This window comes from Brachionichthys hirsutus, unplaced genomic scaffold, assembly GCF_040956055.1.
Source record: "Brachionichthys hirsutus isolate HB-005 unplaced genomic scaffold, CSIRO-AGI_Bhir_v1 contig_724, whole genome shotgun sequence".
In the NCBI taxonomy this organism is placed as follows: Eukaryota; Metazoa; Chordata; class Actinopteri; order Lophiiformes; family Brachionichthyidae; genus Brachionichthys; species Brachionichthys hirsutus.
In genome coordinates this window covers 12,904-27,295 of record NW_027180509.1, presented here as the reverse complement: position 1 = coordinate 27,295, position 14,392 = coordinate 12,904, and the positions used below count along the sequence as shown (strand labels likewise).

The 14,392-nt window shown below is 41.2% G+C and overlaps 1 protein-coding gene across 1 annotated transcript in view; it reads left to right on the top strand.

The window, feature by feature from the left end:
- LOC137915724 (extracellular matrix organizing protein FRAS1-like) overlaps positions 1-14,392 on the top strand; it is a gene marked incomplete at both ends in the record, with an annotated part of 74,194 nt that overhangs the window by 47,849 nt on the left and 11,953 nt on the right. Inside the window, 3 exons of the mRNA XM_068758842.1 lie at positions 1,426-1,510; positions 7,438-7,761; positions 13,950-14,109. Coding sequence (XP_068614943.1) covers positions 1,426-1,510; positions 7,438-7,761; positions 13,950-14,109 — 569 coding nt within the window. The remainder of the gene's footprint in view (positions 1-1,425; positions 1,511-7,437; positions 7,762-13,949; positions 14,110-14,392) is intronic.

Below are 14,392 nucleotides of genomic sequence, written 5' to 3'. Positions count from 1 at the left end.
ACTAGAGATGGAACAGATATCTCCTACCAACAGTTGAGTGTAAAAAGATAACTAAAGGAACGGCCATCCAGTATAAGATGATGGTTTCAGAGCTGATAATCACTAATCGTCTTTGATTTTTTTATTCAGTGTTATTGGGATTACAGCTGGTTGAATATAACAAAGCATAAATGAAAGGGTATGTCCAATTTTAAACGTTTTGATAAACATGACATGCCAGTGCCTCAGAACAAACATATTCCTGCAGACGTGGTCTGTATAACATCATCACTCAGCACAGATGTAATCGCCTTTTTTTCTGAAAATAAATTTGGGTTTGAGCCTACTGGCTGTTCATCCAATTGGAAATCGATTTATTTAAGACAATAGTCAATCCTGATTCAGCTCGTGTGCGCTCGACTGGCGGTGTGCCAGTGAATGAGCAAATTGTGGTGCTCTGCCCAGTTTTGAGCCATTGGATTAATTCAAATCTGCATGTTATGGTCATATTTTTTCAAATTATGTAGAGTAGGCATTAATGGGTGCAGACAGAGAGCACCAAACAAATGCGCTCACGATTTCCTGAAGCATTAATGTGCCCAATAGAGGAAAACAATGGGCTATGTCCAATTCTCCAGTGAAGACAAAGGTGATGGTGAAATGTATTATCCTGAAACCGTAATGTGAGTAATTTCATTATTCAACAAATGTATTTATGACATATCAAGTCTCAAAACACTAACAGGAACAGAATATTATTTCTCACATTACACACTCAAAGCTACATAAAGAAATTCCGTCTTTAATCTGTTTATCCATCCATCCGTCCGTCCATCCATCCATAAATTGTGTGTTATTATTAAAACACCACAAATGCTGAAAGGCAGCGACAGTTGTCACATTTAGATATTTTAATTAACAGAGCTTGATAATAGCTATGAGAATGTATAATATGAAGGATGAATTATAAAGAGGGATAGAGTAAGTTTTTTTCTGACGCGGCATCACAGCCAGCGAGTAAGCATTCAAGATGTTCATGAGGCCATGGTGGAAATACGGAATACTGGAAGGGGTTACTGGAAGGGAATACTGGAATACTGTATTCCAGTACAGTACCCCAGGGAGTGAAAACCCTGCGGAGTGGTGGGTCATGTGACAAATCTCTGATGATGTGGGGAGAAGAGATAGCGGCGATGACGAGGGACTGTGAGCAGGGTGCCTGTTTCGTGTGAATGCATTCACACCAGCTAAGCCTCACAGGACCAAACCTCATGGGTGGAATAAAGGCTGTTTCCAGGTCCTGCTCATTTAGAGTTTGCAAAGGAAAGAGAGAGAACAAATTACAACCTGTTCAAGTCAAGGCTGGGTCTTACATGAAATGCTTTTAAGTGGTTTGAAAATATATTTTGTTATCTTTTCAACTCTCTCTTTTCTCTCTTTCTTTAGGTCTGGTGGGTTCACCTTGCGTGTTGCTGACCCTCAGCTGTTTTCTCAACCTGAAACCATTCAGGTCCAAGCTGTATCAATGCAGGTAACATAAGTGCCTTTGACACTGACAGCATTGCTTTGTAAAGTCTGTGACATTAATAGATGTGTCTCCTGTTGGAAATGAGCTGGACTCGGGGATCTCAATGGGGACTGCTGTTTTATAGCAAAGAAGGCCAATTCAAAACCATTACGGAGAAGAGTAGTGAGCACCCATTTATTTCACAAGTTAGCATAATGTGAAGTGGCAGATTATTGTGTTGCCATAGTACTGGTATTTTTTTTTTTGTGAAGCAACATTTATAAGTAGCCTGCTGCTTGTATGACTTTATTGTCTTGTATTGATACGGATCAATATCTGAGAGATGGAAACGCAGTCGGTGGAAGGCTGCTTGACTAACAGCACATCTCACTTTTTATTACCTAAACAACAAAAGCTACAATTCAGCATTAACTTTTTTTCTACCATCAAATAATCTCCATAATCTCACTTGATCTGTTTTCCATGCAGAGCTACATTGAAGGTGTGTAAAGAGATACATTATAGGCTGCCAATGCGCTTTACATGCCGATTGGAGCCAACAAATAAGACAATCAATTATGTAGATGGTGCGTGCATGCCTGGCAAAGTCATCCACATCGCCTGTCAAGAGATTAATCTGTATATGTGGAGAATGTAGATGGGTGGAGAGATAACCTTAATATGAGAACAAGCAGCACACCACCATTGTTAATCTAGTAAATCTGACTCGACTCATTTTTTAGAGTGTTACCATTTATTATTATTTTTTGCTGCTTCATCCAAGCTGATCTGTATTCCTCCCTGTCCTGAGGCTCTGTCCCCACTGAGGAGTAACGGGGCTTTATTTTCCTAATGTCAGACTGACAGAAGACCATTACTGACATTAAGTTGACTGCTGATTTTGTCACAAATATGCAAGATAATGAGCAATGAGGGGATTTTTGATGGATGATTCTGACAGCTGTGTTACTCTACTGTGCATTTGTGTGTGTGTGTGTGTGTGTGTGTGTGTTTGTATGCGTATTTAAATGAAGGAAAGCGGTAGAATGAGGGTGGAATATAGAGACTATGTAAGGGGTCAAAAAAATGACTGCAGCATGAAGAAGAGCAGAGCTGAAAACATGTCTAAGGGGACTAAGTAATGATGCAATTCCCCGAGTGGAAAATTATTCATTAGTTTATCGGGAAAAATAAAATCATCCGTATCTGTTGCCAAGTGCAGACTCCCAAAAAAGCAGCCTGCCCGAGTGGTATTAAATAGATGTAAATAATGATGACTAATTAGAATTATAGATTATCTCAATACAGTGCACAGAAAATGCGCATGTGCATGTGACAAATCTTTTCCTGACACGGAAGGGCTGCAAACTTTAAATGAGAAAAAGTTGAACTCAAGTCAAGCCAGGTTGATTTCGTTATTTGCTCCCTTGTTTTACCAGCCACGTTAACGCATCCTTGTCTGCTGTTGCCGTAGTTGCTGTGGAGGACACTTTGAAGTTTCACTGCTACAGCGTTTCATACGAATGGATCTGTTTTATAAATGGAGCATAAATGCCTCCTTAGTTTTCCTGCGGATCTGATGTTAACATTAAAACAACTGATATATCTGGATTAACTGTAACTTGCTCTTCACATGGTCCATAATACCACTAATGGTACTACCTTCACATACTTCCTCTCATCTCATTTATTTTATAAATGCAGTAGTTGTGTTTTTGAGTGTATACATTTTGTGTGGGGTTTTTGTCATCTGTGTTTCTGACTGAAGTTCCGCTGTGCGGATGTGTTTTCATGTTAGAGACAGTGAAATGCAGCTTTCTAATATGAGGGCATATTTGCTGCTGGATGTGGGATACAACATGACTGGTGTTCCCATGTTGAACAATATTTGGAACAGGTACTGTGCTATTAATAATAATAATAATATAATTACAACAGTAATATAGACCAATAAGAGCTATTATTAGCATTGTTATTATTTGTAGTAATAGTAGTAGACTAACATTTAGCAACTCAGGCAACTCAGCACTGCAAAACTTCAACGCAATGCAATGTTTGATGTTTATCTTGAATGTCAGTCTTCCACAAGTAAATTAGCGTTGTGAGCGAGATAGTGCTTGAAAATTATTCAGAGGAGAAACAGCTTTTGGATCCATTTTGTGGCATCTACTTAATTATACCATCACTTGATTAGCTCATATTTATCAGGCAATATGAGAAGAAGAAGTTGAAAACACAAGAACAGTAATTTATGCACATAACTCAGCCTTGGTAACTGTCTTTTGGATGACAGTCTCGCACACACACACACACACACACACACACAGTATTGCCCACCTGGGCGGTGAGGTGTCTCCTGAATTGAATGCATATTTTACAAGATAGGCTTTTTTTTTTTTTAAGCCTCCATTATAAGTAAATGGAAAAATCCAGATGGTGACAACAATCCGGATCCGATCCGGATGTAATTCAGTGGTGAGATAGAGGTCCTCACCTTACACGACTTTGTCAAATTGTATAAATATTGGTCAGTAATCAACCGAGATATTGAGGAACAAATTTAGAAGCTCATTGACTGCAATGTTGATGAAACTTTTGTAGTGATACAGAATCCAGGATTTCTTCTGGATCATCACCAAAATGTAACCATCTGTTCCTGGTAACATTCCCAACATTTCCTGAAAGGTCCTTCCTTAACGTTTTGAGTTATGTTGCTAGCAGTCAGACAGACAAACAAACAAAAAAACAAACAACGCTCCAGCGATTACATAACCGCCACCTTGCCGGAGGTAAAAAGCCTTCACTGAAACAATGAATCCCTTCTGTTAGCTCCTCAGCCAAATATCGGTATCCTTGGAAAAACATGACTGAGAAATCTCATGGAAGATCTGTCAGCTTGCTACTTTACATTTTTCAAAGATACCGATGACCTTTGCTGAACTTTGTTTTTGAAAATGATGTTTCCTTTGTTTGTAATTTGTAAAATGTGAAGGTTCTTGGAGTGGCTTGAAAAGAAACCATTCATTGCATTGAAACTGCAGTTAAAATTCATTCTAGCTATCTCTGGATAAATGTGAATGCACATGCAGTAAAGATAGAACCGGCACTGGCAAACCACATTGTGTATTGGGCCAAAATGTAAAAGCTGTTAAGCAGGGTTGCATTCAGAAAAAGAAAATGTGTGCTTATGCAACCCTTGCAGCATAAGTAAAAGATGCAAAAAGGAAATTGCCTATTGAAATCTCTGTCGGAGCCCCAGCTGCTGAGTGGCTCCAAATATAATAGCTTTAGGAATGAAAGATCTCAGCTGCAGATACCCTTTCCCACTTCTGACAGGAGTGTCTGCTTCTTCTGAAAAAATAAAATTAAAATAACTTCATGCAAGTGTCATGTCTTCAAAGGTGGTCTCAGACAAAACACACTGGGCCTCGCTGAGTCTATGGAGGCTTAAAGTTTCTGTCTGGTGACATAATCTGAATTAAGCACGAAGATGTTTGTCTGCAATGTTCTGCACCGTCAATCAGGACTGAAGCAAGGATTTTATTCCTGATGAAACTCAGAGTGGCGTCAAAAATTAAGAATAAAATGTACAGAATAAAGCATGGCATGTAAAACCATGATGGTTCTAATTTCAATTTGTTTCAATTAGAAGCAACACATCCAATGTTTTCCATCGTGCTGAGACAGCTTTATACAAAATCAGGTGCGGATAGCTGCAGATAAAAGGCCTTGCCACAAACCAAGAGGCTTACAAGCAGACCAGGGAATTAAATGGATTTGACAAAATGGGCGGCTGTTGCTCAGTTGGTAGAGTGGGTCGTCCAGTGATCAGTAAATCGAATCCCAGCTCTGACTGTCCGCATGTCGAAGTGTCCTTGGGAAAGACACTGAAGCCCAAATTGCTCCCAGTGGGTCTGGCAGCACCTTGCATGGCAGCAGTCGCCCACTGGAGTGTGAATGTGTGTGTGAATGGGTGAATGTGAGGCTTAATTGTAAAGCGCTTTGAACACCGCAAAGGTGGAAAAGGCACTATATAAGTGCAGTCCATTTACTTGGTGGCAATGCTTCCACTCTTTTCATCATACCTCTGAATTCCATTTACTAGTATGAACACACCCGAAAGAACAAAACACAACAGAAAGCAATGAATGGGGTAGCACAAAGGCAGTTTTTCTTGTTGTTGTTGTTTCCATTTCCTTAAATTGTTGCAGACTCCCTAGGCCCCAAAGGTGATGACAGCTGTCTCCCATATGTGACCTTCACCTCCCCCCCTCACCCGTAAGGTGACGATCAAAGGGTAGCCCTCCCACCTGTGTTTGTTTCCTTCTGCCTCGGGGCAGAGATTATGCTGGTTGCATTTAGCGAGATAGCGTGTCTTAGCACGACGTAAAAGCAGCACGCTCTCAGCGCCGACCAACAAATACTAAACCTTTTTTTTTCTTCCTGGGATTTGCAGACATGATGCCACAGGACTTTGGAGGTGTGCCTGAGAGCCGAGTCAACTTTATCCTGTGTATAATATTCCTCTAGTGTAAAAATGAGTCCTGAAATGCCCCCCCCCCCCAAACATATTCTCTCTGCGTATAAAAGTGTTAGCCCGGCGGTCACTTTGGCTGGAATACTCACAGAGGTACTGTGTTCTTCTACCAACAAGTCATATTTCTCTGTGGCCCCAGATTGTTTTATACATCCCTTTGCTTTTGCTGCTGCTGGAGCTCAGCCACCAGCCATTCAAGGCAGCAAATTAGCATTCTCCCGAGCTCCTTGCCGAACAAATGGTTTGCTATAGTGACAGGGAATAGTGACATCCCTTAAGGCACAGCCCATCCATCTCTACCTGCGGTTCCATTGCTGCTAAGCCACTCTGCTACACCTTTATGGGGGGGTGCATTTGGCCTCTAGCTGCTTTTTTTGTCTTTTTGTACTATTTTTCTGGTAGGTATTCAAACACAGGCTCCCACAGAAATGCAAATACACGTCTATCCTTGAGGAAGTCTTTCAGTGACTGGTTCTAAAATTAGCTTTCATATCTAAAGACGATGTAAACGCAGAAGTGAGGAAAATATGTGGGACACGTGGGAAGTGCTAAAAAAGAACAGAAAAATCCTGTCATGATATGTAAAGAAATGTTGAAACTTATAAACACTTGTTTAACTTTTTGATATATATATAACATAACTGTAGGACGTATGAGTCAGTATTTTGTTGAACTATGGTGGGCAGAAAGGAAAACCAATGCAGCGCTGATAGTCAGTGGGGACTGTAGACGGAAAGCATTTTCGTAAAAGTTACCAACCTAGCGACCCTCAAGAAGGCGTGGATAAGCAGATGGATGACTCAAGCAACTTTGAGTTCTCAGAAAAGCGCTATATAAATAAAAATGTATTATTATTATTATTATTATTATTATTATTATTATTATTATTATCAAACGCACATTCTGAGATCAACAATGAGCCAAATGAGGCTAAAGACTACATATAACAGAAGAAGGGAGGGGGTTTAATCTAAAGGACCTCACTTTTCAGAAAAAGCCTTCCGAACACAGACCGAGGGGGACAGACAGGAAGAGCTGGTGGCCTCCCGCTGCTCTTAAAATTACTGTATTAAAGAGTCTAAGCTTTTCTGCCACTGTGGTGAAGCTCCAGTATGCCTGACTGCAGCTTAATGAGAGTATCTGCTTAACCTTCATCTTATTCTTCTCCCTCAGTGACTGGACACTACAACCCCAATGCCCTGACTCTCAGGGGAAAAAAATCATCTAACATTCCAGCTGTGTTCACAGGGTCTTCTTGCCATAGTTTCAGCCTGCCTTTAGAAATTCAGAAATGTATTCTCTGCACTGAAGCTTTGCGTACCATAAAAACTCGCTGTGTGAATAGTGTGCCTTTTTGTCCGCGTAGTAAATCATGTTATAACCCTCTTTTCCTTTATCTTTGAATCCTGTCTAGCCTCCAAAGGTTGTGACTCTTGCTCCGTTACCTGTAGAGGGTCGAGGTGCCATAGCAACCATCACCAAATCGGTCCTGCAGGTTGATGACCCCGACAACTCAGCTGATGTCCTGGTCATGGTCCTTGAACCGCCCCGTTTCGGCCGACTAACCCATCTCCACGGAGACAGAGCACTTAGTCGATTCAAGTTGGAGGAGCTGTCACGGGAGCAGATCCAGTACATTCAGGACGGCTCCGGGAGAACAGAGGATGGGATGGTGTTGCAGGTCAATGATGGGCACAGCTACATGAATGTTCTCCTCCAGGTCAACATTAATCAGAAGGTAGGTTGGACAATCAGGAGGATTAATGTCCCTGAGCGGATCCTGCGTCTAACATGCAGGGATAAATTCGTTTATTTTGTGTTTGAGAAGGAGTGTTTTGGTGTCTCGTGAGACAAGTCTAACTAACAATAAACAGCCTCTTGTTAAGTCTGTTATAAAGGAAACCACCAGTGTTTTGAAAACTGCTGGTTACAACCGAGGCTTACACTCAACACACGTTTAACTATACCAGCATTGAAAAAAAAAAACATTTTAAATGCTTCCTGGTGTTTAATATAAAGTTGCTCTGCTCCTCGCTCACTGATTCCAGATGCCTCTGCAGAAGTAGAAGACCTGCATTGGTCCTTTATTAATACTGGATGATGGTTATAGTACACAACTGAGTCGAGGCAGTTTATTGCACCTCCATGATCCAACATTTTAGAGTCAGTTACCTGGTCAACAAAGAAAACGAAACCTAAAAAAGCAAAAGTAACCAAAAAGATTCCATCCAGACAAAATTCACTCCTGTGAAACAGTCGCAGAATCAATGGTTACACAATTTTGCAACATTAATATTGTGATTTTTAAAAGTCTCTATTATATATAAAAAAAATATTCAGTAGCTCAAAAAAGAAGCAGATCATCTACTGGTAGCAGCAGCATGCTTTTGAAATGATTTTGGAGTTTATTTCCTGGAAGCATATCCTTGTTATCCTCTGGCAGGAGGAAACACAATGTGTGGAAGCATCAAAGCCAAATATGAAAATATGTTTCGCTTGTAATCGGTTTAAAATGGGATAAATGCCAGGCCCAATGCATATGTGAGCTATTCAAATTAGCTCGAGGATCATTCCGTATATTCACTTCCTCCAGAGGTCTAGGCTTCAGTAGATAATAAAATGTAGATATAAACTTGTAATATCAAAACATTTTCATACAAGGTCATGATGTTTTTGTCTCAACAGATTTGTTTTTTAATTATTCATCTGTAACAGCTCTAATACCTTAAAAATATGTATTTTGTTTTTAGTTTGCAACCTAATATTTATTTCTCTGTGAAATGCATTTTGACATCCAGTCTATTCCTCTAAACTCCTTTTAAGCACGTCGTGTTCAGCATTCAACACCGTGGCGTTGCTTGACGTCTCCTCACAGTCTGCTCTGCTGACTTTATCCCAGAAAGCAGTTTGCTGGAGGCAAAGGCTGATCCGCACATATTTAAACACTGTTACACAAAGAACAGGCTGCGCTTTCAGACTGGCTGCCATTATCTCTTCCCTCTCCTTGCTTCAGGTGAGGTTTTTATGATATAATCATCTGGCCACCATGGCTGTGGGAAGGACTGGGGGTGTTTGGCATGACGCGGATATGGCAGCTCACCCGGTTGCCAAGCATATGGATTCAAAGGGAGACAAAATGGGACCTGCTCTCAGTTCTGTCGAGACAAACACATATAAAACAAAAATAAATGCCGAAATGCGTGTGATTGTGTGCCATTTTACAGATTGGTTTCACTTCTCTGGGTTAAGGTTAGTCGGTTTACGAGTTAAATAGGTTTCAGGTCTATTGTGTCTCTTAGATCATATCATTGGTTGTGGTGTGTTTCTATTTAATAATATAGATAAAGTAAAAAGCATGAACAAATCAATCTACTATCAATCTCTGATCTGGTTTATGGTGATGGATAGATGCTTTTTGCCAGCTCAGTTAGGTGTGCAGCTTATGTTAACATAAACACGAATGGCTTTAATGAATATCAAATCATATCTATCACATAGCATTCAAATATACCTCGATATAATTGCTTTCCTTGCGCTTCATGCAGACTTCATGCAAGTCCAACGTTTATTAAAAGAGCAAAATGAATATCTGACTTGGACACAAACTTTTAATGCTGTTCCAAGATTGCAGTAACTATGTGCTTGGTTTAACTTTAAAAATCAACATTTATTGATACCAAGTCACATCCCACCCCGGTGTCCCATGTTATACTTTTCAATGACGTTTTTCTGCTCACACGCTCATCGTTTAGGTTTGGAGGGCAGCTCTGTTTGTCTGGCTGCATGCCGACAACGTGCTTCAGGCTCAACCCCTTTGCTTTTATCCTTCTGTGAATCAATAGCATCCCACACATGCTGTCTGTCCCACACACACACACTCAACAGTATCCATTCACTGTAAAATGTCCTGATGCTGCATTCCCTCATGCATTAGACAGGGCAGGATGGACAGCATGATGGACAGCTGAAAAAATGCCCTAGATTTATGTGCTGGGGATTTGTCTCAGCAGTCACGGCGTTCACATTTCAACCTGGTTGCTTCACTTGTGAACCATGCAGGTAGATCACCAAAGAATAGAGCTCAGTAAGGGAATGTAAGGAGAGGAGTACCGGCAGTGATACCGTCTTCCACACACGGACAAAGGGATGTGGATAGTTTAAACAAGAAGTGCCTTATCCAAATGATTACTTACATTCAAAAGGACCTTTTTCAAGAGCATCGAGAGGGAACTCCCAACAATTCCACTGCCAGCACTGTAAAGATTCCTCTTTTGATATTGTCTTGGTTTTCCTTCGCTGCGATCCAGCAGCTGTGTGTGCTGAACACAAACATCTACTCAAGTTATCCAGCTGGATTGTTGGACAGCCATGTTCAAACTTCACAATGCTCAATTTGGCACATTAAGCAACTAGCCCGTGTGCCAGGGTGACTAATGCAGTAGCAGCACTGCTGGCATCTGGGGGTCAGGAAGCCATTAGTGAAAAAGCAGAAGAGTTAGCTGGAAGCATGCAGATCATGAATGTGGAGGGGAAGCATTGGGGAGATAGCTATGCAAAAAGAATCAGTGAGAAGAACAAGAAAATATATCATGAAAGGTGATGAAAAATCTACTTGAAGAACCCTTCAATGAAGTATTCATGAACTCTGGCTGCACCCTCAAAGCTTTAAGACTAAACCTCGGGTGATTATTGGCTCCGCCTGGATTTTAATGAACCTGAGCTAATGGATCCTTAGTGCTCGGAACAAGGAAGTCTTTGTATTTCCAGGCCCACCATCCGGCCTGCAGCAGCGCTGTCGATGCCAGGCTGTGTCGACAACAGCCTTTGTGAAAGTTGGATTACTGTGCTCTAAAGCAGGAGACTAATCAGGCCACTAATGACCCTCTGATGGATGGACATTCTTTCTGCTCAGCCTGAGCTGAGCTGGAGCACAGCTGAATAGCAGCAGGACCCCTGGCTTTCAATTACTGTCTCGGAGAGAATGCATCGAGCTTCTGGAAAACCCTCAGGCTTTTGCTGCTCCCTGGCAGAAATGGTATTGTAGGTTTACTGATCAGGAGTCCAGCTTCTGATGGGTAGTTGCATTTCACACAGAGGAAAGAGACCGAGTGCTTCAAGTTTAGCCCTTTACCAGTCGTCATCATCATTGCTACCATAAAAAAAAAGATTTTGAGATTCCTTATTTCCCAAAGTCTATTTTTAGTTTTAAGATTGCTCTGATATGTTTGGGATACAGCTCGCTCCCTATCTTTTTGTTTTTGTTACATACCGGTACTCTTTTTTTTTTGTTACATACTCTCCTGTTTAAGATGTCAACACAAAATTACTTCTTTTTTTTTTAGCAGGTAAGGATTTATTATTCATTCTGTGGCTTTCGGTTATTGGTTGACAATAAATATTGTCCCGCTATCTCCAGTTGAATTTTGGGAATGTGAGTGAATCTCATTATCTTTAGAGCAGCCTGGCCATCACAGCTGGCAGCTAACCAATGTTTTATGGATGGCTGCCAGACACACCCTAGTCCTCTCCTTCCTGTCTCCCTGATCACCTTAGCTGTTGCAGTCCAGTCTTCAGGAAGTGTCTCTTCCCCACTCAAAGCCTGTCTCACCTCCTTCCTGAAAGCCACACAACAATCTTCATTCTTAAGCCTCTACCACTTTATCCTCTGTTCTGCCTTAGTCCTCTTCATCGTCTTCACCAGCAGCCTATGCTGGCTGGCTACACTCTCTCCTACCTCCTTTAAACTGCTCTGTCTACACTAGATGTAGCCCACCTGTGTGCTCCTCCCTCCACTCTTTTAAATCACCCTATGTTCTAGTCTCTTATGAAAACAAGTGTCAACTATTGCCATTTCCATCCTTTTGGTAAAGTCGACCACCATCTGTCCTTCTAGGTTCCTGTCCTGTATACCAAACTTGCCCATCAGTTCTTCATCTCCTCTATTTCCTTCACCTACATGCCCATTGAGGTCTGCTCCAATCACGGCTCTCTCACTGCTAGGGATGCTCTGAACCACTTCATCTAAGTCACTCCAGAACTTCTCCTTCTCCTCTAAAAGATCCTTAAGTTTGGCCCTTGTTTTGTAGAATGTGCTGTTTGTGTCCTTCAGAGACTTGGGTGTTCATCGGGGGACATTAATAATCTCCTGGATGTTGTAGTTCTCTGAGTTAAAAGCCTGTCATGTTGACTTATGTGTTTTCCCTTTCTGGGCTATCCGCTGCATGTCTGCTGTTCTTTTCCTGCTGCTCTGAAATGGTTTGATTTGGATCAGCCGAGCGGCGGGGAGAGGAGCCGCAGATGTGCTGGTTGTTATCTGCAAATGCAGCCTCACCTACACACACACGCATTCTCACACGCCTGTGCACACTATTATGTATTACCACCTACCCCTGTTTACGCCGTTACACTGATTGTCTGTGATAAATAGACAAATTTAAGAGGACATTTTACCATAAAGGGATGCCGTGCAGAAGCCCTCAGGTGGATAGTTAGCTCCTCGACTTTTAAATGTAGAACCTTTTGTTAATCATGTTAACGTACCGATGTGTTGTCAAGTTTGCATAATTAATGATATTTATAGTGTAAATTGGTTTTGTGTCGAAGCAGTGCAGACATCCCCTTTAAGTGATGTGACAATTTAACATTTAATGGTTCTTGCAAATTGATTCGATTTAAAGACACCCCGGTGGTTTGTAACTAAGTTAAGGGCCTATATATATATTTAAGAGCAACTATTTACAATATGGTGTCAAAATGAATTTTAACAACGTGTGTGTGTATATACAGTGTATATATAATACACACACACACACATTGAGCTAACAATGTGTCAATTCATAGTTTTGGTAAAATAAGAATACAAGTTTATTTCCATAATTGTTATAGAAGTAGTCGTAGTTATAATTGTCAGAACTTACAATGTCTGCAAAACACTTTTCTGACTCTGACCACATGTAAACTGGAGGGTCTAAAAAAAATCAGTTTGGGTTTATAAATTCACAAAAATCAGGTCACGCTTGTTTTTAGTTCGGCGTCAGGGCGTCAGGGCGGCATGGTGAGTAACAGGTCTGGTCTGAAACCTTCCGGCAGCAGGTATCGTCCCTGCGTTGCTGAGTCACCCACCAGGCAGTAAGGCTGTCTGGTCCTGCTCGTTGGCTGCTTCAAAGGCAGCTCAGCAAAACAATGAGTCATTCTGTCAATATCACAATATCACAAAAGTGATTCTGACTATCATTATGGTGCTGCTCTCTGTATTCTGTGATGTTGCTGATTGGCTGAGCTTCGTGACTCCTGGGATTCACAAACTGGAGGTTATAACAGATGTGTAATAAAAAACAAGCTCCATAAACTGCGGCAACGCAAAATGGAACTATCATTAGGTTGCACCCGAGGAACAAACAAACTGTTTTCATTGCTCTTCATATTTCCGTGCCTCTAGCTGGGATTTAACATGCAATGTTTCATTTGGAGTCATGCTCAATTGCCCAATTTAACATTTTAGAAAGTAGATCTAATGCAGATAAGTCTTGATTATGCTGCTGCACCTATGGTTTTTATATTAGGTCTGAATACTAGACATCTGTTTGAACTCTTTCCAGACAAAAAAATAAATAAAACATCCTGTGACTTTTTGTACGTTAGTTGGATTTAACAGCACACTATAATCTCGTGGTGAAAATCACACACACAGGTGGTGGTTATGAAAGGGAATGAATGACCCACTCTTTTAATATCAGGGAATTAGGAGATGACAAGCTGTGCACTTGGCATGTACGCTGACAGGTGAATTAATTGAGAACTCTAGTGTAGAAAAACAATCCAGTAATTACCAGCAGTGCTACAGCTGGCGAAGCAAAGACACCTCTCAACGATGAGGATGTAGTATTATTAGTAAATAATATGTATATGTGTGTGTTTTGTTTTCAGGCTGCTGACTCTCCTCGCATGCTGTCTGTGCCGATGACCTGGGTGAAGGAAGGAGGAATGGTGCGATTAGATAAGAAATACCTTCAGACGGACTACAAGGGAGTCAGCTCTGATGGCATTGTCTACACCGTCCGTGCTTCAGAAGGACAACCTAAATATGGTACAGCCTCCTAAATGCTCACTCAAAAGTCGTCTTCACAGAGAATGTTTGAAATGTCGTTTTCATCAGTTCAACTAGAGCATATCAGTACGTTCCTGAAACACTTCCAACATGAGTAAGGATCAGGATCAGTCCTAGGAAGTTAGTCCCTCAGGTAAAGACCATGCATTAGGAGAATGCATGGTTTGGAAGGCTGGCTTGGTGGATTAAAATCAAACGGGCAGAAAAGCAAGAATGCAGAACAAGCAGTTGGTGGAAGGCAAAATACTCTGAATTGTCTCAG